This window comes from Erinaceus europaeus, chromosome 2, assembly GCF_950295315.1.
Source record: "Erinaceus europaeus chromosome 2, mEriEur2.1, whole genome shotgun sequence".
Taxonomy (NCBI): Eukaryota; Metazoa; Chordata; class Mammalia; order Eulipotyphla; family Erinaceidae; genus Erinaceus; species Erinaceus europaeus.
In genome coordinates this window covers 121553892-121579385 of record NC_080163.1, presented here as the reverse complement: position 1 = coordinate 121579385, position 25494 = coordinate 121553892, and the positions used below count along the sequence as shown (strand labels likewise).

Below are 25494 nucleotides of genomic sequence, written 5' to 3'. Positions count from 1 at the left end.
CAAAATCATGTGACCATTTTTATCCCTGTATCCTCAGGCTCTTTCTATTCTGAAAAATTGTTGTAAAGATGAGTCAAGTGGTGAGAGCTAGAGTCCAGGTCACTCATCTTCTAGACCAATCTTTAGAGAAGCCAAATACTTCAATGAGGAGGGCTGCTGGAAGCAACTGAGTGCAATGCCTTCATCAGAATACATCAGGCCCCTGGACACTCCCTCTCCAGTTCTGTCCCAGGAGAGCCTGGCTAAGTGATGTGTGTTCTCTAAGCAGGGCATGACAAGTATCATAGGCTTGTTAACTGGGAATTAAGACATCTGAGGTCACAGGCCCATGGTATGACAGAACTCCCCATGCCACTCACGGGGTCAGTGAGCATGGTTCTCAGGTGAGAAGACAGGGCGAGCACCGCTAAGCAGTTGAAGATGACCCCGTTGACCACAGAGTACCAGAAGTCTTTGGAAGGCAGCAGCATGACAAACGTCACCACGAAGTCTGCATAGACAACCAGAAGCCAGGTCATGATGGCACAGACCATGCCACAGACATCTCGGATGAACCAGACACGGTCGGCCACCTCGGCCTCAGAGGAGGAGGAAGAGGAGGAGGAAGAGTCGTAGTTGTCGTTTTCAGCCAGGAGAGGGTAGTGCTCGACATCCCGGAGCCGGTGTCCTGATGACGGCATGGTTGCCCTGACGCACCCTGTGGGGGACCCAACACAGAGTTGGTGAGGCTCCTGGGGACACTCTCACACACCACATTAAACAGCTGAGTGTGTGTGCCCTTGGTCTGCTTGGAAAGCTAGTCTCTACACATAAATGGAAAAGACTATAACAATGAGTGACGATCTAGATTTGAAATTTTTGCCTTAGAGACAATTTGTCTGGGACACAGTAGAGATACAAATGGTCGATATATCCAGTCACACAGGAACAAAAGAACTAGCTGTAAAAATCACAGCACACCAGCACCCACACCTTGATGGGGCTGGAGTGCCTTATACCATTCACCCCCTTGCCCCAGATCTGTGAGGCCTGCTCTGCCTGTGCTGGGGGATCCATGCTGACAACACAACCATATGATCAAACACTGAGCAAGTGGCAAGTCTCTAGCCAGGAGACATCAAGCTGAGGGTTTGTTTTTTTTTACCTGGATCTTCTCCATCTATCTGACTTCCAACTTAATCTCCTTCCTCCCCTAACTCCAAACTCCTGTGACCATTTTTATCCATATGTCCTCATGCCCTTCCTATTCTGACCCTTTCAAAGTTTCTTTCACTTATCAATCCAGCCGTTGTTAGCCAGTCTCTCAACACCTTCCCTAGATTTCCCAGTGTGCCTGGTATATGAGTATATACAGAGGGCGAAGAAACAGGGAGAAAAAAAAGTGACAGTGTTCCTTCTGTTTTGACTGCTTCTTTAGAGGTATGACCTTCTCTTGTCAGTGTTTGGATTAAGGTAGTGAAAGCTGTGATGACTAGAGAACAAGAGAATGCAGAGTCAAGTTTGTTTGGTCTTAGCTTTTATAAAGTAATAGTACTAACAGTGTTTTATCAAGTGACCCAAGCACCTCCTCAGAGTGAAGCTCTGCTGTCTTCAGACAACCAGTGTGAAGAGAAAGGCTGCAGACACTGTGCATCACATCCACGACTAATAGGCAGTGATATTTCTTTCTCTCTTTCTTTTTAATCACCACTAGGGTTATTGCTGAGGCTCAGTGCCAGCACTATAAGTCCATTGCTCCTGGAGGCTATTTTTACTTTTAATTTCTATTTTATTTGACAGGACAGAGAAAAATAAGAGAGGGGAGGGGAGACAAGACAAGGAGAGGGGAGACAAAGAGACATCTATAGACCTCCTTCACCACTTGTGAAGCATCCCTCCTACAGGTGGGGGGAGAGTGGGGGCTTGAACCCAGGTCCCTGTGCTTGGTGATATGTGCACTTAACTAGGTGCCCCAATGCCCAGTCCTTGGCAGCAATCTTTCAATGTGGTGCCAGGGATAGAACTCAGAACCTCATGCTTGTAAGCCTACCACTCAGTCACTGTGTCACCTCCTGGATCACTGGACATGATATTCTTAAATGTAACTGGAGCACAGTAGTGAAAACACATAATAAGTGCATGAACTTACAGAATGCAAATGACTTTTTTGCTGAATTTCCCCTTGGCTTAAAAAAAAAAAAAAGACTAGCATAAATCAATGTCATTTTTTCATGGTGAGTAAAGAAACTTGCTTCTTAAGCAGGACACGTTCTATCCAGGGAGTGCTTCCATGCTGGCAGTAAGTTGCACAGTCTCATGTTCACACTAGTCAGCCTTTGTCAGAACATGTCTTTTGTGCAGTCTGGGTTCTATTCAGACAGCAGGACCCAGGAGGTATCTAAAAGGCACCCAAGCTCAAGACCCGAGTCAGGCTTCACCTTCCTTCCTGCTGGGAGGCTGCTGAGCAGGGAGCACCTGGTGGTAGAGTGCATTCCTTGGGGAGCAGGAAGAGCCACCACACAGACTGAGCACCAGGCACGAGGGGCATTCCTAGAAGTATGTATCAGGAGCCTGTGTGTTTGCTTATGCGCTGTAGAGTCAGGTTTGTTCCGGAGAAAAGAAAACAGCCTGATACTCAGAAGTCTCTCAAGAATATGTAGTCAATGGGCACAGCCAGGGTAGGTGGGACATGCTGAGTCATCTGTACTGAACTGAACTGAAGGGGCATTTCTCTGAGTCACCACATTCACCCTTTGTTAGTGCAACTGAAGGGGAGGGGATGAAATGAAGGAACCGTTCCTTTATACTGGATACTACATTTTGCAGTCTTACCCCACACTCCGTACCCAAACTGGAGATCATTTCTGGGAGACGCTTCACTGCATTCTGCACTGAGCATGGGCAAACAGATATCAAAGTAGTGTCTTGAAGCAGTGGCGGTTTTAATTCCACTTTGTCTAGTCCTGAGCCCAAGTCATTGACGCAGTTGCTACATTCAGCTCTGTTTCCCAGAACATTAAATGCAGCACAGCAGTCAGCCGCTCTTTAAAGGTAGAGCATATGGACAAGAACTTTCCAGCCCATTTTCACTCCAGCAGTCACCTCAGCTGGTAAGATCTGCAAGTGACTGAGTTCCAGGACCCACCTCCAGAGACTCTCACCTCAGGACAGGTTGCAAGTAACCCAAAGCCTACGGGTAACAAAGAAGGCCACCACAACGCTGTCATTAACCCTTTGTGCACACACGCACGTGCACACCAACACACACACGCACGTGCACACCAACACACACACGCACGTGCACACCAACACACACACGCCCACCACTGCCCTCTTAATGACACACAGGCTGCGCCCACAGTCAGAGAAGAGAATGGTCACACACCCATGTGAAAAAGCATGCTTACCTCACAAGCTATTTCTAAACATTACTGGAACACTTTGCGCCTTTTCTTCAGGATCTTCAGGTGCATACTGTCCTATGTGATAGGATCTGAAAGATTAACAGGGCTGGGTCAGGTATGATGATGACCCAAGTGTGGAGTGCTTCTCAGGGTGAGATGCAATTCTGGAGCAGATATAATCAGTAACACATCTTACACATCAAACCCCATTATTCAGAAATAGTCTAGTGACTTTTACACGTCTAGTTTGTGTTATTCAGAAATAATTATAGAATCATTACATCTCTACATTTCATTACTGGCACAGTGGTTGCTGACCCTAAAAATAAACTTTAAATTAATTAATTTTAAACCTGTCCAGTTTACCCTCCTGCTATTTGAGCCCTGGTGTTAATCAGAAATCTGTAAGCTGGGGGCTGGGCTGTGGTGCACGGGGTTAAGCACACATATTATGAAGCACAAGGACCCTAGCAAGGATCTTTGTTCGAGCCCCGGCTCCCCACCTACGGGGTGGGAGGTCATTTCACAAGTGGTGAAGCAAGTCTACAGGTATCTCATTCCTTCTCTCTCTCTGTTCCCCTCCCCTCTGCATTTCTCTCTGTCCTATTAAAAAAAATTTCTTTTAATGGCCACAGGAGCAGTGGATTCGCAGTGCAGGGACTAAACCCCAGTGGTAACCCTGGAGGCAAGAAAAAAAAGGAAAGAAATCTGTAAGCCAACCTCCCACTCCCATTCCCACCCTTGAAAAATTCCAAAAGATAATCCTGAGCAAATCTGGCTGGCCTGTATCCAAAGGTCAATAACTATCTTATTGACTACAGCAAGGAAATTACAGAAGTGAGAGGGCAAAGTGGGACCAAGAGATGGGCCTTGCTAAGAATACTCTCCAGGCCTGATAGAAAGCTCTCAAATTCTTGAGAGGTGGGGAACCCCGACAAAAAGGTCAGATTTGCCAACAGATTTCCCTGAAAAGAGAGCCACCAGGGGACATCTTGCCATGGACAGAGGGTTGCCCTGGACCTGGTATGTTTTATTCATGAATGTGGACATACAGTCACCAGTCAAGTATTTTGAAGAAAGCCCAAAGGAAGGGAAGGAATTCAGAGCAGGCATGGTGCTCAGAGAGAAAACCAAGGAATCAGTAAGAGGTTTGCATCTAAAGAAGAAACCGCCTTAGAATACCCTAGTTGAAGAAAAAAAATTAAAATATGATGGTAGAACTTTAAAAGCTACAAAATGTGACTAAACAAGAGCGGGAGGAAATCTCTCAAAAAACAAGTAAATGACAACTTCCATAAAGAAAAGAAAATGAAAGTAGAGGGCCATTCTAGAAGATCCACCTTCTGAATAGGAGGCCTGGCTAGCCTATATCCTGCACCCCAGCTCTGGATCCCTGCTGACTGCCCAGCTCCCTGCACCCTAGAGCCACATTAAGGCTTTGCCATGGTGCCTTCCAGTGAGTTATGGTCCTGCTAAGCACCTCTGAGGTGGTCCTGGAGACCAGAGGGGAAGAAGGCAAAGGGATGGGGATCTGGGGGGCAGTAGTGGTGGAGAGGGGCCAGCTAGTCCTGCAGTCCCCACCACAGGACTCACCTAGGCAAGCTTCTGCCCTGCTTTCAACCATCACCAACACACCAGCTCAGAGTCCTTCTGAACTTTTCACAACCACGGCCATAAAATGCAAATCTGTCTGAGTAACAGATGCACCTTTTAAAACATGGTTTGTATATATGGCAACTTCACTTACTTAACTGTACGACAACCAGAAACTTTTTAGTTTCTTTGGTGGCACCAGGGTCTTGCGCTTGCATGCACGATTCCACTGCCCCGGGCCTGTTTTTCATTCTTTTTGTTTTAGATAGAGACTGAGAAGGATAGAGACACCACAGGATGGCTCTACCATCTGTGCAACTACCTCTAGTGCCATGGTGCTCCCTGTGGTGTTGAGGCTCAAACCAGGAGCTTCCCAGCCCCCAATCACCAACTCTATATACCTAGTAATATTATGAACTGTTTGTTAGCAATGTTTTGAACAAACAAAGGTGTCGAGTCTACAGCAATATTTGTATAAGATCAAATCTCCAATCAGTTGCTTTTTTTTTTTTTAAGTAGCTAGCGCAGTAACCAGTTTAGAAAGTAGTCTGGCACTTTCTCAAAGTTAAACAAACATCTACTCAATGATTCAACAAGCCCTCGTGGAAGTCTTTACCCAAGGAAAATGAATATGAACACAGCAGGGGGCTAGGGGATATAGCATAATGGTTATGCAAGGAAACTCTCCTGCTGCCTGAAGCTTCCAAGTCCCAGGTCCAATCCCCAGCAGAGCAGTGCTCTGGGAAAAATAAAATATAGATGAAAGAGACAGACAAATAAATAAATAAATCTTTCTAATCACAAACACACACACTCAGGTTCCAGTGGCTTTATTCTTATATCTCCCAAAGCGGAAACAAACTGAGGCAAGTTTGCAGTGATGGGCTGGAATAACCACTGAGCCACTAAGCACAGCAACAAGGGGTGAATCTCACAGATACTCTGTGGAGTGTTAAGAGTAGGATTCCTGCTATTCAAACAAAGCCTGGCGAGCTGCTGAAGCAAGGCTGGTGAACTATACACTCACAGCTCTGCCTTTCACTGTGTGAAGTCATGACTCAACACAAACAAGAGCGGAAAAAGCTTGGCGCAGGGGCTGTGGCTGCGGCTGCAGGGCTTGGCTGGAGCCAAGACAAGTTCTAGCTGGTGGTCCCACCCTGGCCTGGACTGTACTTTCACTCTCACTCCAGGCAAGTTTCTCAACCTCTGCCCACACTTGCTCTCCAACCACAGAAAGAAGAGAAAAGAAAAGAAAGGAGAAGAAAAGAAAAGAGAAAGAAAAGAAGCATTCCTCCAAATCTGAAGACAAGCAAGTAACAAGCACCAGGACTTGGGCAGCTACTACAGGAGACTCAAGCTCCAAGTATTTTCTAATGTCTAGCCTTGAGCTTGGGTTCCTGTTTATAGTCAAACGCTGCCAAGGCTTATCATTGTTTTACGATTCATACACCCACAGGTGACTTATAAAAGGCAGAAGAACTAAGCAGATCTCTGCAGCAGACGCAGCAGCAGCATATGAAGCCGTGAGAGATGTATTGAATTCAGACTCAAGGGTGTACCCCCCCCACACACACACATACAAGCACCACACTCTAGGCGGGGCCTCATGAATACACAGCCAGCCAGAGACAAGCTGCAGCCCACAGAAGTTCACAGACTGGGAGAGGTGGGAGTCAGCCGTGTAAAAAATATGCTAAGTGCTAGCCCCAAATTAGGAGCAGCGTGTGATGAGGGAGAAATAGATGACAATAACTGCTAATTCTGTCTCCTTGTCTCATTGTTGAGAGAAGACTGCAAAGGTGGGTTCTTCGAACAAGGTCTGAAGAGAGGAGAGTGGGGAGGCGGAGGGTGGGAGGGCAAGGGTAGTGTGGCCGGAGCAGCACCAAGTGGGGGAGTCTGGAAGTCTGCACGTCGCTCTGCTGGAACAGGAGCCACCAGAGCTTTGCCTGATGGTGACAATGTGGCCCTGGATATAAGGAGGAAGATCGCACCCAAAAGGCATTGCCTAGAGCAGAGCTGATGGAGCCCCAGCCAAGAAGGGGCGGCAGGCACAGGAAAGAAGAGCAGAGCTGGGACTGCAGGAGGACCTGGCGGGTCTAGGCCGGGAAACTGCACACTTGGGAGCATTCAAGGCTGGGGCTCACTGTATCAGAGGGACTAGAGAGCAGAGGGGGCAGATGGCTCCTCATCTGACTTCCTCCAGTCTCAATCTAGTAGGGCCGAGCACAAGTGGGGACGGAGGCCATGTTCTGTAATGAGACATGGGTGTGACGGGGACAACGGCAGGGGAACAGGCAGTTTCAGTGGTGCACCTGGAGGATGGGCGTAGACCAGAGATGCAGACTTTCAAAGTGCAGCTGAATGAAGGCAGGGTGTGGGCAGCTTTAGGAAGAGTAGAGGACATGGTGCTTTAGAGATGTGTTTGGTCTCCCATACGACAGATATGGTGCCTGGATCCACGGGGCTGGGGGGAAGACGACTCAGAGATCCTGCTCAAATCCCCCAAGCTGCATCTGGATCTGACTATGGGGGAGGGTGAATTGAGGCCTTTGCATGTGTGCAGTATCAAAACTTATTCTTTAAAAGTCTATATCCTGTGGCCCAGGAGGTGGTAAAGTGGCTTGAGCATTGGGCTTAAAAACATGGACTCCCAAGTTCAAGTCTCAGCATTCTGTGTCAGAAAAGTTCTCATTCTGGTCCTCATTTTCTCTTGTGTTTAAGTATGAAATAAAATTAAATTATCTTGATATATCTCCAGAGGAGGGGGAGAGACACTAAAACACTGCTCCACCATCCGTGAAATTCCCTTTGGTGCTGTCCATGGAGCTACTGTGTGGTGCCAGGGCTCAAACCTAAGGCCTCATACATGGTTACCGTACAAACTCTATGCACTGAGCCGCCTCCTAGTACCTCACCAAGTCAAAAAAGATTAAAACAGCCCTGAAGCCCAGAAATGATTAATAATATATACCTACTAAGGTTACTATAGTCATCAGATTAAGAGAAGAGAAATATGGGGGCCCACACTGGCAGGCCAGTAGCCTGCCTGCCTTTTTGACTTTTTCTAAAACTACAAAAAGCAACATAGTTGCCATGCAGTTTCCTGTTTTTAATCCCTGCAGACTCAGGAGTAGCCTCCTCCCTGAGGTAGGGGAGAAGCAGTGGAAACAGGGTCACAGAGAGCAGGGTCACAGAGAACAGGGACTAGGCTGCAGAGCACTGCTTTCCGGACAGAGTGGAGGGCCTGGCACCTTGCCCGCTGAAAGGTGATTAGAGACAAGGGGGAGAGAAAGCTGGTTACTCAGAGGCAAGGCTTGAGCTGAAGAGCACAGGAGGGCAGGGTGGGGAACAAGTCTGAGAAGCCAGGTGACAGGAAACAGGATAGGAGGGCACATTGGGCCTGAGACCAGGCTGGAGGAAATGAGAGGAAAGCAAGGTGGCAAATGGCTGGGGAAGTTCTGGGGTTCAGGAGGGGCTGCTGGGTTCTAAGCAGATCCTGCATAAGCAGAAGAGAAGGGAGGTCAGCCAGGATAAGTGAAGCAGATGGGCCTTCGAGAGAGGAAGGCAGCAGAGCAGAATCCTCACTGCACTGGGGAAAGGACAAGTCCCCATCACCTACCACAGTGCAATTATGATCTCAAATGTTCTCGCCATCAATTTACAATCATGAAATATTTAGTCTGTGCTTTCCATTCCTACCAACAGTGCATTCCAGCAGAAACCACCATTTTCTTCTCAAATTACTAGATCTCAAGAACACAACATGAGCCTTTCAGAAAAACAACCCAACAAAATCTTAAGCCAAAGAAAGCCAGGTCTCAGTAATATGCTGGCACATATTCTATACAGTGAGCTGCAAGCACCTCTAACCTCACTAGAAAGGTCATTCACACTCAAATACTTCTATTTTTGAAATATTAAAAAATTATATATTCGATAGACACAGAGAAATCAAGAAAGAAGGGGTAGATACTGAAGGAGAGAGGAGGCTGGGGGACAGCATAATAGTTATGCGAAGACTTTCAAGCCTGAGGCTCAGTCCCCCACACGACCATAACCCAAAGTTGAGCAGTGCTCTGGTCTCTCTCAGTATCTTTCTCTCTTAAAAAAAAAAAAAATTGGGAGTTGGGCTATAGCGTAACGGGTTAAGCGCAGGTGGCGCAAAGCACAAGGACCGACATAAGGATCCCAGCTCGAACCCCGGCTCCCCACCTGCAGGGGAGTGGCTTCACAGGCGGTGAAGCTGGTCTGCAGGTGTCTATCTTTCTCTCCTCCTCTCTGTCTTCCCCTCGTCTCTCCATTTCTCTCTGTCCTATCCAACAACGACAACAACAATAATAACTACAACAATAAAACAACAAGGGCAACAAAAGGGAATAAATAAATAAAATAAATATTTAAAAAAAAAATTAAAAGAGAGGGGTGAGGGTAGATAGCATAATGGCTATGGAAAGAGACTCTCATGCCTGAGGCTCTGAAGTCCCAAGTTCAACCCCCCATACCACTTTAAGCCAGAGCTGAGCAGTGCTCTGAATAAAAGAGAGAGAGGGAAGGAAGAGGGAAGGAAGCTTCATCACTCAGGAAGCTCCCCCCCCCACACCACCACCACAGTGGGACCGGGGGCTTGAACCCAGTTCATTATCCATTATAACATGTGCACTCAACTGAGTATATACTGTCGGGCCTCCTCAATCACTCTGAAGCAGCACCTGACAAACAGCTGATGAAAAAGATGGTGGGAGACACCAGGAAGAGCCTGGGACCTGGAGAGGAAGCACATGCTCTTCCTTCCTTTCTCCCTTTCGCCTCCAGAGTTATCACTGGGGCTTGGTGTCTGCACTACCAATCCACCGCTCCTGGAGGCCATTTTTTCCCTTGTTTGTTGCCCTTGTTGTTTTTATTATTGTTATTGCTGTTGTTGGCTAGACCAGAGAAATGGAGAAAGGAGGGGAAGATACAGGGGGAGAGAAAGATAAGACACCTGCACACCTGCTTCAATGCTTGTGAAGAGACTCCCCTGCAAGTGGGGAGTGGGGGTGGGGGCTGGAACCAGAATCCTTATTTCGGTCCTTGCAATTTGGGCCATGTGCACTAAACCTGCTGTGTTACCGCCTGACTCCCACCCAGCACATGCTCTTTCTAGCTCTATAAATGCTCTCTGAGGCGCTCGGTCCCTGTCAACAACACACAAACTAAAGGCACTGCTGAATACATTCAACCTGCTCGTGATCTCTACTTTTGTGGGGCTAAGAGCACAAACACCTCCTTCATCCCTCCCCCCACATACACACATCACTCTCATCCTCTTTCCTACTCAAAGAATGGCACCACCACCAAGGTAAAAAAAAAAAAAAAAAAACAGGACTCACCCTTCCTTTAACCTTCCTCAATTGCATGGTTCTGCCTCCAAGCAGACCCAAAGCTGAAGTCCACCCCCTCCCCCCACCCCAGCTCTGCTCCGGGCATGGAAGGCTCACCTGGAAGGTGCTAGATGCCTTTTAACCAGTCCTGTTTCCTCTCAACACCCAACTCACCCGCCAACCCATTCCCTTAAGCACCAGAGCCTCACACAAATCACATGCCCTTGCCTGAGGAGTTTGACTTGTTTGCCTCTGAAGTGAGACTGGACCCATAGGCTATCTGGTCTATATAGTCCCACCCCTCAGGGGTGCTGGCCTTACCCACCATCCTCTTCCTTGATGTTTGTCTGGTTCCCACCATCTTTCAACAGACTGGAGACATCCTCGGCACCCTACACCCTGAAAATAAGTGTTAAGTGGATAGACCTGAGGGAAAAGAGAAGAGTAGAAACGAAGCCCATAGAAACGTGGAAGAAGGTTTGAGTGGACGATGTGGCAGAAGCTGTGGGTCAGAAAGGGCTGTGCAGGAAACGAGGAGAGAGTGGTGGAAGGGCTGAGGGAAGAGAGGGAGGAAAATGGAGAAGGCTGCACTTGCAGGGGATTCCCTTGAAGTCTTGATAGCAGAGCTGTCTCATGGAGCACAGCCGACTGTCCCAGGTAGTCCCAAAGGCAAGCTTACACATCCATCAACGGTGCCCTGCAGCCTATACCAGAGCCACACTCCTGGCTCTGGAAGTCAAGAGAAGCAGTGATTCTCTTAAAACCCCAACACTGGAAATAAACCCTCTAGCATTTGAAATCCAGAAATAAGAAGTACCCTTCCAATAAATCTTCGAAACTTCTGCAAGTATCTTTTCCCAGGGAATGGCCGACTCTCAGCCAGTCTCTCTCTGTCTGCCTAAGCCAGCTTTCCTTGTCTAATCAGATGTGTACTGTATATATATAAACACATATATATATACATATACACATATATACACACATAATATATATGTATGCAATAATATATACATACATACACACATACATGTGTGTGTGTATATATATATATATATATAGTTTACTTATTTTGCTTACCAGAGCACTGCTCAGCTCTGGTTTATGGTGCTGTGGGGGATTGAACCTGGGAATTTGGAACCTTAGACATAAGAGTCTGCTATCTACCCCACCCTGATGTGCACTTTCTTATTTTATTATTTATTTATTTATTATTGGATAGAGTCAGAGAGCAGTTGAGAGGGGAATAGAGAGAGACAGAGAGACACCTGCAGCCCTGCTTCACCACTTGTAAAGCTTCCCCCTGCAGTTGGGGGCTGGGGGCTCGAACCTGGGTCCCTGTGCTCTGTAATGTGTGCGCTTAACCAGGTGCGCCACCACCAGGCCCGATGTGCACTTTCTAACAGCAGATTTGCCCAAATCCAAACTGCTGTGACATCTGACAGATATGCTAATATGTTTAGCTTTTCCACTACAAGTTAATAACAATGTAAATATCATGAATGAAAGGCCATTTCTCAAACATCAACTATGTGTCAGAAGCTTCAATTACATTAAAATTAATTTTTTCCGAGGACCAAGTGGTAGTTAACCTAGTAAAGTGCACATGCACCCATGCACGAGGACCCAGGTTCAAGCCCCCAGTCCTCACCTAAGAGGGGAAACTTCAAAAGCAGTGCAACAGTGTTGCAGGTGTCTTTTGTCCCTGTCTCTCTCTTTCCCTCTACCAAAAAGAAAAAATGGGAATAGTGGAGTTGTGCAGGCATCAAGCCCTAACAATATCTCTGGTGGCAGAGAGAGCCTATGCACAGGCTCATTGGATAGTGTGCTGCTTTGCCAGGTGCAAGAGCCAAGTTCAAGCCTGGCTCCCACCACATCAAACAAAGTTTTTGATACTATGCTTTCTGTTTTCTTTCCCTCTCTGTCTCTAGCTACGTAAAGGGTGGAGTCAGAACTGTTTTGACTCCTAAGCTCATCCACTTGCATTAAGACAGCATCTCCCAGAGTACCCGGTTTTAGCAAATGCATTCTGTAATGAAGAAATTGAATTTAGGCAATATGAAACTTTTTAAGAATTTAAAGCATTTCAATAGAGCAACTAGAAGCTTCTTTGTCCTGACTTCCCCTGTAAATTGGGTGCAAGCGCTGCCCCCGCCCCATGGCAACCAACCCTCCAGCTGCACACAGAACTGGCCTCTCCTTCCACTTAACTGGTGACACTTCTCAAGCAGTTAGTATTTACTAAAGCACTTTCCAGCCCATGACACGGCTCCTCCACCCTCCTCCCCAGACCCTGGTGACATGTCCTATTTACAGCCCCAATCTTTCCCTCCTCACCTCCCTGTTGGCCTGTACCTCTGTAGTCCTAGCCTTACGGGGTTCTAAGCACCCCCTAAATGACTGCAGCAAAGTTCAAGATACCAAACCCACCTGGCCCCAAACCTCCTCCGGCCTTGGTGTGTCAGGACCCCATCAAGGCTCCATCTTTCTAGGCTCCATCCACAGCACTCCTTCTTCCTTCACCTGGAAGACTTTCACTCTCCCTGGAAAATTATTCATTAACCAGCTCTACCAAGCAGCCACTTCATGCAAGGCTTTATAGAACAACTCAAGTGTTTTCACAAACAGTAAGGTGATGAACCAATACGAGGCTTTATTGCCCCATTAGAGGACTGGAATTTCTTACACAATAGGGGTCTAAGTCTACGGCCGTACCACCCTGAACATGCCTGATCTCCTCTGATTTCAGCAGCACAATAGGAGTTTAATGAAGGTTTCCAAGAATCAAATACAGCAGGCAGGGTTATGATTAGTAAAATAAGAACATGTCTGTAGGGTGAGGCAAAAAAAAAAAAGGAAGTAAAAGAAGAAAAAAAAAAAAAAGAAAAGAGAGGGAGGAAGAAGGAAAAAGCAATGAGCATAAATGAATGCCAAAGGACAGACATAGTCAGCTTCAAGAAAGGTGTTTGTCTCTTCCTCTGAGGCAAGTGGAAGACAGACAGAAGAATTTTCAGAGATGTTTAAGGTACAGAAGAATCCAAGTGGAAATAAAAATTAAAAAAAAAAAAAAAAGAATCCAAGTGGAAAGAACTGCCCTCTGTCTCCTGCATGACCTAGAATAGATGTCATTTGCGGATGGTGATGCAAAAAACTTTATTTTCAATAGGAAGAAACCACAGGAGAAGGAAAAGTGCAGCAAGGGAAGAATTGAGCCTGAACCAGAAGGAAGGCCAGTCTTTGTCCTCAGTTCACACAGCCATAGTGGGTTGAAGCTGGCCACACCAAAAAGACCAATGGTAAGGGTGTAGCTTTAGGTCAAAGACTATCAGGTCACCTGGTTATGGAGATCAACCGTGAGGACAACCTTTGTAGTAGAGAAAGGGGGTGGGCATGGAAGATAGCATAATGGTTATGCAAATAGATTCTCTTGCCTGAGGCTCTGAGGTCCCATATTTAATCCCCAGCACTACCATAAACCAGAGTTTAGCAGTGCTCTGGTAAAAAACAAACAGCTGGGAGAGTCAGGAGAGTCAGGTGGTAGCGTGAAGCGTAAGGACCCGAGTAAAGATCCAGGTCCCGGTCCCAGTCCCAGGCTCCCCACCTGCAGGGGAGTCGCTTCAATGGCGGTGAAGCAGGTCTGCAGGTGTCTTTCTCTCCCTCTCTGTCTTCCCCATCTCTTTCCATTTCTCTCTGTCCTATCTAACAACGACATCAATAACAACAACTACAACAACAACAACAAAAGCCAAGGGCAACAAAAGGGAAAATAAACAAATAAATATTTTTAAAAAACAGCCAGTAAAATAGCTCACTTGGATAGTATGCTGGCTTTGCTGTGTGCGCAACTCAAGTTCCAGCCACTGCACTGAAGGAAGACTAGGTGCTGTGCTGTCTTTCCTTCTCTGTGTATGTGTATATATCTGATAAACGAAGCCCAGATCAGAGAAATCCCACTAACAGCAAATAATTTGCCATTATATTTACTTGTATTTATGAAAGAGAATAAGAGAGACTAGAGTACCACTCAGCTCTGGCATACGGTGCTGGCGGTTGAACCTGGGGTCTTGGGCATGTAAGTCCTGTGCTGTGACAAAGAACTGTCCCCACGACATCCTAACTTTTGTGGCTGGTCAAACCTCGCAGAGGCTACAGCGAATGTATCACTGACAAATTGCTAACATGGACTTGGATAAGTGGGAGTAAGAAAGAGTGCTGAGGGGCCAGGTGGTGGTGCACTCATTATAGGTGCAAGGACCCAGGTTCAAGCTGATGGTTCCCACCTGCAAGGAGAAAATTTCATGAGTGGTGAAGTAGTGCTGCAGCTGTCTGTCTCTTTCCCTTCCAATTTCTGTCTCTATCCAAAAAAAAAAGTGCTGCGATTATGATCTGCTCTAGTGTTTAAATTTACAAGCATATACTACTTTCATATATATATCTAAACTATTTTTAAGAAACATTACCATATATATATATATATATATATATATATATACTCTAATATTTACTATAGAGTCATTCAGCATTAGTCAGAACAAGGAAGTTCTTGAATTATCAGGAAAAAGTCATTAGTACTCACTTTATCTTATTAATTTTCTTGTAACTGCTTTTTTAGGTCCTATTTCCTCAAAGGAACAAAGATGATAATATCTGTATCACTAGAAACCCAAGCTGGCAGAAAAACAGTTTTTAGTAAGGAAGTAAACGAACATCCAGCCTTTTGATTCAATCAACATAGCTCAAGTTTAAAGCTCCTTTTAGTACTGCTCACTGCGAGGGCCATTCTATTTCATGTTATACTTGTCCTTTCTGGAAGAGAATTTCTGTTTTCACAGAGTATTACTTAGCATGATTATGAAATCCCATTTCACTCCTGTAATCTGAGCCATTGATAACAGAATATTTGTGCATATACTTTTATTTACTTTGCCTTAAAAGAGATATCTGCAGAGTACTAGTTGTTTAATGAATTCTGAAGTTTCTTTCTCTTCATTTTTCAACTCAAAAATCAATGTGAACCTGCCAGTCCGACTCCTAAAAATACCCAATCCCAGTAACTTTAACTCTCCTGTTTTGCAGCATGTCCAATGTTAATTTAACATGTTTGCTCTCCACTTTTCAAATACCCAAGACCTTTCACTTCCTGACAAATTTACAAAGTGACTTTTCAAAGGTGACGTGAGCTGTCAAACAACATCAAGATGAAATCCAGTATCTGTGAGGTAAAGACTTTAAGAAGAAATATACACTGACCTAGATTCCAAAGTAATCTAAATCAGTAAAGAACAAACTAGAGAAACACATCAACAGTAAGCACACTTAGGCCAAGCAAGTTGCAAGTTACTGTAGCCCCGATTTGGACAGCACAATCTTCAACCTAGACAGTGAAAGAAGCTGTGCGGTAACTGAAGCAAAAGTGCTTGCACTTCAACGCAGCCACCATAAAACAAACTCGTAAGCTAAGAAAAAGTGTTCAACGGAGAGCAAAGAGACTTCACTCCAGAAACAATGACCCCTCAGCAGAAAAAGAGCCTTAGCTGCCACAAGAAAAGATGTATACATTGCCCCACTGCCCCGAAGGCGGACCTGACAGTCCCAAAAGCCTTAGGAGGGGCACTCCCCTTCGGAGCAAGATCACTGAAGGGAGAAAAAGGAGGAAGGTGCGCATAGAATACAAAAGTTGAACACATCGAAGGGGAAAACGAGAGTAATTAAGAAGCCACGCGATGACACTGGGGAAGGACTATTGTTAGGCCAGCTCTTTACAGCATAAAAGAAGATTTATAGCTTCCCAGCTCAGGCTTCAACGAGAAGCCCGTTATTAGTGACTGAGAGCAGAGAATTGTGTCTGGGGGAGAGAGCTGTGTGTCCCGCCCAAGGTCAGGTGCCAAACTGGGGCTGCGGTTCAGGCCCGTGTGGAGGGAGGGCTCCCTCAGAAGTGAACGGGAGACACCCCGAGGAGGGCAGGCGCGGGCACGGAGGTGGCACAGAGGTGCCCCCAGGAACACGGGAAGGTCCGCAGGCGCGCGCGGGTGGAGAACAGCGGGTAGGCGGGAGCAGAAGGCAGAGCGGCGGGCGGACGCGCCCCGGGAGCGGCGGCGGGTCCCGAAGGGTGTGATCAGCCGGGGCCCCTACACTCACCCGAGGCCCGGGCGGGGTCGCCCGGCGCTGCGGTTCCTCCCGGCCTGCGGCGGCGGCGATGACTGCAGTGGCCGAAGCAGGGACGCATCATGTGGCCGCGCTCATGGCCGGGCTGGAGGGGACCCCGCAGCTGACTCGGCTCGGCTCGGCTCAGTCCCGCCCGCCCAGTCGCGGCAGGATAGCAGACAGCGAGCGGTCGCCGGAACCTCCGGCACCCTGGCGGAGAGCGCGGCGGCAGGACCCCGGAAGTGAACTGCGGGGTCAGCGCGTTGTGCTGGCGTACTTCCGGTCGCGCCGCTTCGGCCTCTGGACAAGAGCGGTCAGCACCTCTCCACTGGTGCCGAATATCTGGGGAGAACAAAGTCGGCGCTTTCTTGCAACCTACTCGCTAAAATATAGGTCCAAAAAAGAAGGCATGAAGACCACGGAGGTACGAGGCCCACACCACGTGAGGAGCCTGGCCAGCCTGATGGAGAAAGTGACGGGATTAGAATTACAAACCCTCGTTGTTGGGAGCCGCAGAGCCCGGTCACCTCTCTAAAGGCACGTGGTCACTAAAGCAACCCATCGGCTCCATCCAGTTGATAAGTTCTAATTTTTGTGAAGGTACAAACATGCTTAAAAGATTATTTGGATTTTCTATAATTGAACGGACATCTGAGAAATATATGTATGTATTGTAGAAATACTTTTAATTAATTGCACACGCTCGCACGCCAGTTTTCTTAGTCCTGGGAATTTGATGTTCAGTGTTCGACTGGGGAGATAGCATAATGGTTATGCAAAAGACTTTTTCATCACAAGGACCGGCATAAGGATCCCGGTTCGAACCCCGGCTCCCCACCTGCAGGGGAGTCGCTTCACAGGCGGTGAAGCAGGTCTGCAGGTGTCTATCTTTCTCTCCTCCTCTCTGTCTTCCCCTCCCTCTCTCCATTTCTCTCTGTCCTATCCAACAACGACAACAACAATAATAACTACAACAATAAAAAAAAAAAGGGCAACAAAAGGGAATAAATAAATAAAAAAAAATAAAAAATAAAGACTTTTTCATGCCTAAGGTACTGAGATCTCAGGTTCAATCCCAGCACCACCATAAACCAGAGCTGAGCAGTGCTGTGGTCTTTGTCTCTCTTTCTCTGTATCTACTCTCATTAAAATAAATAACATACAAAAACTGATAAGCACAACAAAACTGTTTTGGTCTAGGTAGATAGCATAATGGTTATTCAAAAAGTCTTTTTAATCCTTTTTTTTTTAGAATTTTTAAATCTTTATTTATTTATTGGATAGATACAGCCTGAAATTGAGAAGGAAGGGAATGTTAGGGAGAGAGACAGAGAGACACCTGCAGCCCTGCTTCACCACTCGTGAAGCTTTCCCCATGCAGCTCGGGGACCAGGGGCTCAAACCTGGGTCCTTGCGCATTGTAACATGTGCGCTCAACCAGGTGCACCACCACCCGGCCCCCTCAAAAAGTCTTTCATACATGAGGCTCCAAAGGCCCAGGTTCAGTCCCCAGCACCTCAGAAGCCAGAGCTGAGCAGTGCTCTGTTAAAAAAAAGGTTGCAAGATTGACGAAAACAGTAACCGCTGAGGGACAAGGTTGCAAGATTGACGAAAACAGTAACCGCTGAGGGACATATTGGACTTTCACTGTCTACAAGCCACTTCACCATTTACCATTCTCACTGCAAGAAAGTATACCTGCTAAACTTTCAGAATTTAAGGGGTGCATGAAATGATCAACATTCCAGCTGTGAAAGTTTTTATTTTTTGTTAATATTTTTGTGTGCTTAGTCACCCCTCCTAGAGCCTTCTATCTCCTAGGATCTTCGTTTCTGGATTTATTTCCATAGTCAGAAAAGTGAGGCAGGCCTTCAGTCGACCCAAAAGGGCTTGATTCTTTTTGGCTAGGTTAAGAGCAAGAATAGTTGTCTTTGGAAAACACCAAGAATACAAGTGGCTCTTGTACTTGAATATACTTGCTATGAGCAACACTAAAAGAATCTTTAAAAAATAATAATTTAAGCCATGCAAATCATACAAATACAAACACATCAAAGAACTAATGAGGAAATTCTTTTTAAAAAAATTTTTTAATTTACTTGTTGGATAGAGACAAATTGAGAGGGAAGGGAGGGATAGAGAGGGTGAGAAACAGACACCTGCAGTACTGCTTCACCACTTGTGAAGCTTCTCCCCTGCAGGTGGGGACTAGGGGCTCGAACCTGGGTCCTTGCACATTGTAACATGTGCAGTCAACCAGTTGCGCCACCACCCGGCCCCAGAATTAATGAGGAAATTCTTTAGAGTATACATTTGGTTCAGAGATGAATCCTGGGCAGGGGTAAATAGCATAATAGTTATGCAGAGACTCATGCCTGAGGCTCCAAAGTCCCAGGTTCAATCCCTCATAGCACCATAAGCCAAAGCTGAGCAGTTCTCTGGTAAAAAGAATCCTAAAGACAGACACATAGAGGTAGTCTGGAATGCTGAGAACAATTTGCTTAACAGATGCAAAACTGGCAATAGGGAAGAGAAGCCAATTCCAGTGAACAAGATTAATTTGATTGTCAGATACATAGGAGGAAGAATCATTTGCATTGCTTTCAATTCTCTTCAAATTATACAGCTATAAATAGCTGAAGGAAAAGAAAAGACCGTTTATAGCTAAGTAATGCAAAAGGGTGTGCTAGACAATACCTAGTTGTTCATTGAACACTCTCAAAAGCACTTCAAATTTTTTCTCAAAAAGAAATAGGGAGTGGTAGTATTCACCAAACTTTATTTTTATGAGAGGAAGAGAACCAGAGCATCACCCCATCATTTTAATACATGGGATGCCAAGGGTAAAATTCTGGAGAGTCCAACACTATCCACTGTGCTACCTTCAGAGCCACAATTCTTAATCCTCACTCTGTTCATCTTGCTTGTGTCTTAAATTACTGCTTTGTTATGGTTTGTAAACTGCAACTATAAAAGTGCATCCTTGCTAAAAGAAATAGCACAACCAAATCATTCATTAAAATATTTAACGGGGAGGGGGTTCAGACTGTAGTGCAGTGGGTTAAACACATAGCATGAAGCTTGAGGATAGGCGTAAGGATCCCGGTTCGAGCCCCTGGCTCCCCACCTACAGGAGGAGTCGCTTCACAGGCGGGTGAAGCAGGTCTGCAGGTGTCTATCTTTCTCTCCCCCTCTCTGTCTTCCCCTCCTCTCTCCATTTCTCTCTGTGCTATCTGGCAACAACATAACAATAATAACCACAACAATGATAAAAACATGGGCAGCAAAAAAGAAAAATAAGGGGGGGTCGGGCGGTGGCGCAGTGGGTTAAGCGCACGTGGCGCAAAGCGCAGGGATCGGCGTAAGGATCCCGGTTCGAGCCCCCGGCTCCCCACCTGCAGGGGAGTCGCTTCACGGGCGGTGAAGCAGGTCTGCAGGTGTCTATCTTTCTCTCCCCTTCTCTGTCTTACTCTCCTCTCTCCATTTCTCTCTGTCCTATCCAACAACAAAGCAACGTCAACAATGGCAATAATAACCGCAAGGAGGCTGCAACAACTAGGGCAACAAAAAGGGGGAAAAATGGCCTCCAAGGAGCGGTGGATTCATGGTGCAGGCACCGAGCCCAGCAATAACCCTGGAGGAAAAAAAAAAAAAAAAGAAAAAAGAAAAATAAAATATTAAAAATATATATTTAACAGGGATACAAAATCACTTCATCTCTTACTAAAGATTTTCATCTCTTAACAAAAATGAATGTGTCATATACTGCAAGTCATTTCCCCTCTCCAAGTCTAGCCTTTTTTTAAAAAAAAATATTTTTGATCTCTAAAACATAAGATTAGGTTTGATATTCGGTCTCCTGTCTTTTAAGTCTGTGATTAAGCACAGCTTTTTGCTTCTCTCTGATTTTACTGAACACCCAAAAACAGAAAACCTAACACTGACAGTCCTTGCAGGAATGGAAAACATGTCGTCACTAGCACTAGTTCCTTTTACCCCTTAGGAGCTAGTTACCAGGTCTCAACCATGTGCTCAGCCTCATTCAAAGTCAAAGGAATAAATGCAAATCTAAAGTACAAGGAAACAGCATGCTGACCTAGTAGGCTAGCAAAGATAAAACTCAGGTAATGCAGTGTTGGGAAGGCAGGCCAAATTGAGACAGTTGTATACTCCATCAGCTCCTGGCAGAGCAGGTTTTCAGTACAGTCACAATAGTTGAAGTGTGTATACCCTTTGACCTGGCAGTTCCTCCCAATCTTGGGATTTTATTTGATAGACTCACCCATGTATGCAAAGATATTTACATTTGAGTATTTACATTAGTGTGTTTGTAGAAATGAAAACACCAGTATTGCCTGTGTGCCTGTCACTTGTTACGTAAAGTATGTTGTGCACATAGATGGAAGATGTTGCAGTTGTAAAAGAGAACAAGGCAGATATTTATTAATTCATATGACTGCCTTCAAAGTATATTAAGTTTAGTATGCAAAACGGTGCTATTGGGGGCAAGGAGATAGCTCACTCGATAGGGCTCACACTTTACCATACTTGAGAACCCAGGTTTGAGCCCCAGAATCCACAGGGAACACTACACAAGGAAAGCTTCATAAGCAGCAGAGTGATACTGTGTTGTCTTCTTTCTCTAACCATGTCTCCCTCTCATTCTGTCTCTCTGGAAAAAAAAAAAAAAAGAATATGTTCGATCCAGATTTAAGCCCCCATATCCTACCTGCAGGAGAGAAACTTCACTAACAATAGAGCAGTGCTTCAGGTCTCTCCTCTCTGTTTATCTCTCACCTATTAAAAATGGCTACTGCTAATGATGGAGTTGTATAGGTTCCAAGCCCCAGAGATAACCCTGGTGGGGAAAAAAAAAAAAAAAAGCATATCTAGAAAGAATATCCCTGGGAAAGCAAAAAAAAAAAAAAATTCTATAGCTTGTTTTTACTATATCTCCCCTTTTTTGAGGATGGAGTTCCGGGGATCAGACCAGGTCCTCATATTTGCAAAGCCTGAGCTACGTCCCTGTGTCCCCATATATCTACTTGCAAATACATAAAAATGTTATTTAAAGTAAATGAGGGCTGAAATGAATGACCCATGGGGACAGTGGATTTGTGATGCAGGAACTAGGTCCTAGAGACAATCATGGTGGCAACAACAAAAAAAAATAATAATTTTTTTGGGTCAAGCAATGACACATCCAGTTGAGTACAGATATTACCAAGCACCGGGACCCAGGTTCAAGCCCCCAGCCCCTATCTGTGTGGGGAAACTTCACAAGCAGTAAAAAAGGTCTGCAGGTGTCTATATTTATCTACCCCTCTTTTCTCAATTTCTCTCTGTCCTGTCTAATAAAATGGGGGGAAAAATCACCACCAGGAACAGTAGAGTACTAGTTCCAGCACCAAACCCCAAACGATAACCCTGGAGGTAAAAAAAAAAAAAAAATAGTATTGAATAAAGACAGAGAAATCCAGAGGGCTGCTGCAAAATTTCCCCCCTGCAGGTAGGGACTGGAGGTTTGAACCTAGGATCTAGTGTTTTGTAACATGTGGGCTCAACTACATTTGCCATTGCCTGGCCTCTAAAATCTATCTTGTTTTACTTTATTTATTTTTTATTATTATTTTTACCTGAGTACTGCTCGACTCTGTCTTAGGGTGATGCTAGGGATTGAACCTAGGGCCTATGATACCTCAGGCATGAAAAGCTTTTTGCATAACTTATGCTATCTCCCCAGCCCCCTAACAAAGAAAAGAAATGGGAAGAAAAAATAATAATTGCTTGTGTGGTTCCACTGTCCTGGCAAACTTCTCTTTCTTTTCTTTTTTCCTTTCTCTCTTTTTACAAATAGAGGGTGAAAAGTCAGAAAGGAGAGTCACAGAGATTGAAGGAGAGACACGACAGCACCACCTCCCTCACTCAAAAGTTTCCTCTTTGCATGGTGCTCCCTATTGTGATGGGGCTGGAACCCAAGTTTTCACGCATGGTAAAGTGTGTACCGTCTTGGCTGAACTGGCTCTCAACCCCTTATTTTTTTCTTTCCTCTTCCTCCTTTTCTTCCTTCTCTTCTTTTTAGAGTACTGCTCGTCTCTGGTTTATGGTGGTATGGAGGATTGAACCTGGGACATTTGTTGTCCCAGGAATTAGTCTTTCTGTATAATCATTATGCTATCTCTTCCACCCTTTTATTTATTTCAGAGATATAGATAGACAACCAGAATACCACTTGGACACATGTATTGCAAGGCCTGATACTCTACTACTACCATTTTCCAGACCCCCTTTTGTGTTTTTTTTTTTTTTTAATCTTTATTGGCTAGAGACGGTTAGAAATTGAGAGGGAAGGCGGAAGATAGAGAGGTAGAGAGACACACACCTGTATCACTGCCTCACCACTTGCAAAGCTTTCCCCCTGCAGGTGGGGACTGGGGGCTCGAACCTGGTTCCTTGCATATTGTAACACGTGCACACTCAACCAACTGCACCACCACCTGCTCCCCTTTTGTAGTTTTTAAAGGTCTCTCGGCTGCTTTATGGAGAACAGAGTGGAGAAGAGGAAGGGCAGACGTACAGATGGAATATCCATTAATATAATAACAGGTGGTCCAGGGGATTGCACAGTGGAGAAAGCACTGGACTGTGGCACGAGTTCAGTTCCCAGCAGCACATGTATCACAGTGATGTCTGGTTCTTTCTCTCTCCTCCTATCTTTCTTATTAAATAGATAAAATCGTGTGTGTGTGTGTGTGTGTGTGTGTGTGTGTGTGTGTGTGTGTGAATGATATCAGTGGGGCAACCTGATTAGGTAGCTCCACATTTTCCAACCACCATTTTGACAGCCTGACACATGGAAGGTGCACACTCTACAGAGTGACCTATTGCTCTGCCTAAATATGCCCTGTTTAAAGCCACTAAATTTGTTGCAACATGTTTCTGAGATCAGATGAGATCAGGCGTGTTCAGGGTGGTATGGCCGTAGACTGCAACATGTTTCAAGGGGGTGAGGAGGCATGGTGAACACCCAGAAACAGAACTAAGCTAACCAATTAAGAAGTTGAGTCAACCCCCCCACCACCACTACTTCATCTCATAAAATTATCTCTTGGACTCATCCTATAAACATCATAGTTTTTAATATCCATTCAGCTAGCCAGTAGACTTGACTATTTCTCCTGACTTTTCTTCCTGCCCTTTATACAGTGTCAGAAGCTATCTTCTGGGGTGCTTCCTCCTGGGTATCTGTGCCTCTCCCTGGCCAGCCCAGGATCTCCTCTCCATTCTGGCAGGAAAGGCATCATTTCTTGTGGGAGTAACCATTCCCTCTGGCTCCACCCAAGGATCTGGGTGGGGCTGAAAGAGTTTCTCCAACAAAGCCTCTTAAAGATTGGTTCAAGGGAGTGAGACTAGACCCTTAATCTTTTACTAGAAGGAAAAAATCCAGAGATTTACTGAAACATTGCAGGGGAGGACACTATAAAAAACATCTGGTTTGGGGAGTTGGGTGGTAGTGCCCCAGGTTAAGCACACATGGCATGAAACGCAAGGACTGGTGTAAGGATCCCGGTTTGAGTTCCCGGCTCCCCACCTGCAGGGGGCGTCACTTCATAGGTGGTGAAGCAGGTCTGCAGGTGTCTGTCTTTCTCTCCCCCTCTCTGTCTTCCCCTCCTCTCTCCATTTCTCTCTGTCCTAACTAACAACGATGATATCAGTAATAACAACAATAATAACTACAACAACAGTAAAAAACAAGGGCAACAAAAGGGAAAATAAATAAATTAAAAAAAATTAAAACAAAACCTGGTTTTATTGCAACAAAGTAAAGTCTGGTGGGAGTAGTGTTTCCATCTTGGAACATGATGGCAGAAGAGGATTGGGGGTGGGGGGAGGGCGGGTAGAGTCTTTTGTTGAAAATTGAGAAATGTTACACATGTACAAACTACTGTATTATACTGTCAACTATAAGTGATTGATCCCCCCAATAAAGAAAAGAAAAAAACAAACACCTGGTCTCAGAACAAAGCCAGTCAGCTGGGGGCGGGGGTGGATGGGCCATCAGGTAAAAGAAGGAGAACACGCGCAAGTGCTGTGTGTGTGTGTAGCTGGGACCTAGTGCTTTCACTAGTCTCAGGCTGACTTTGCTTTGTTCAGATCAAGAGCAAAGAGATAACACAGCACTGGAGCTCCCTCAGATGCCATAGCACTTCCCATGTGGTGCCAGGACTCAGTCACATGGATGGCAAGGCATGCACCCTAGTGAACTCTTTGTCCCAGGAGACCAACTTTTTTTCCAGAGTGTTGCTCTGCTGTGGCATAAGGTGGTGCCAGGGAATGAACCTGGGACTTCAGAGTCTCGGGCATGAGAATCTTTTGCATAACCATTATGCTGTTTCCCTTACCTTCAGGAGACCAATTCCTCATGACATCATTTGTGCCCCCCCCATATCCTACTGGACCACCCCCAATTTCTTACAGTTTCATGAAGCAACATAGTCTCTCATCTCAAAAAAAGCCAATTTGAATTGCATTCTGCTTATAACCTATAGAATATTGGTAAGTACACTTGGGTCTAGACACATTATTTCCTTGATTGGCCAGCCACTATGTTCACAGCAAAAATAAGGTTAACTTAGCAAGACTTGGTCTTTGTCATTGGTGCTTCCTCTTCTGAGAGGCCACTAAAATTTTTCATGAGTAATCTCTCTTGAATAGTTCCCAGGCCCAATGTCAATTTCACTGGTCTGTGGTTTTCAGCAAGTACTCTCTTCCCCCCTTTTTAAAGTGGTCATATCCCCTGCCTCTCCAGTTGCTGGCAAGGTCAAACCTCTTGTGAGAAAGGCAGAGAGGAGCCAAGGTTCAAGCCCCTGGTCCCCACCTGCAGGAAAAAGTTTAAAAAGGAGTGGAACAGTGCCCACCCCTCCCATTTTAATTTCTTCCTGTCCTATGAGAGAAAACCATATGAGTTTCTTGAGGATAAGTATTTCCCCTAGGTAGTGTGTGATCCTGAATGAGCT

General features: G+C 45.6%; 2 protein-coding genes across 3 annotated transcripts in view; one reads left to right on the top strand and one right to left on the bottom strand.

Moving 5' to 3' along the window:
- Window positions 1-16610, bottom strand: part of ZDHHC7 (zinc finger DHHC-type palmitoyltransferase 7) — a 23814-nt gene extending 7204 nt beyond the window's left edge. The window contains exons 1-3 of the mRNA XM_060171979.1: window positions 16472-16610; window positions 3387-3472; window positions 285-697 (exon numbers count right to left, since the gene is read on the bottom strand). Of these exons, the coding sequence (XP_060027962.1) occupies window positions 285-680 (396 nt within the window). The 5' untranslated portion in view covers window positions 681-697; window positions 3387-3472; window positions 16472-16610. The remainder of the gene's footprint in view (window positions 1-284; window positions 698-3386; window positions 3473-16471) is intronic.
- A 178-nt stretch (window positions 16611-16788) lies between these two features.
- KIAA0513 (KIAA0513 ortholog) overlaps window positions 16789-25494 on the top strand; it is a 74557-nt gene continuing 65851 nt past the window's right edge. For both annotated transcript variants that reach the window (XM_060185081.1, XM_060185078.1), the window contains exon 1: window positions 16789-17077. The gene's annotated coding sequence lies outside the window, so the exon portion shown is untranslated. The remainder of the gene's footprint in view (window positions 17078-25494) is intronic.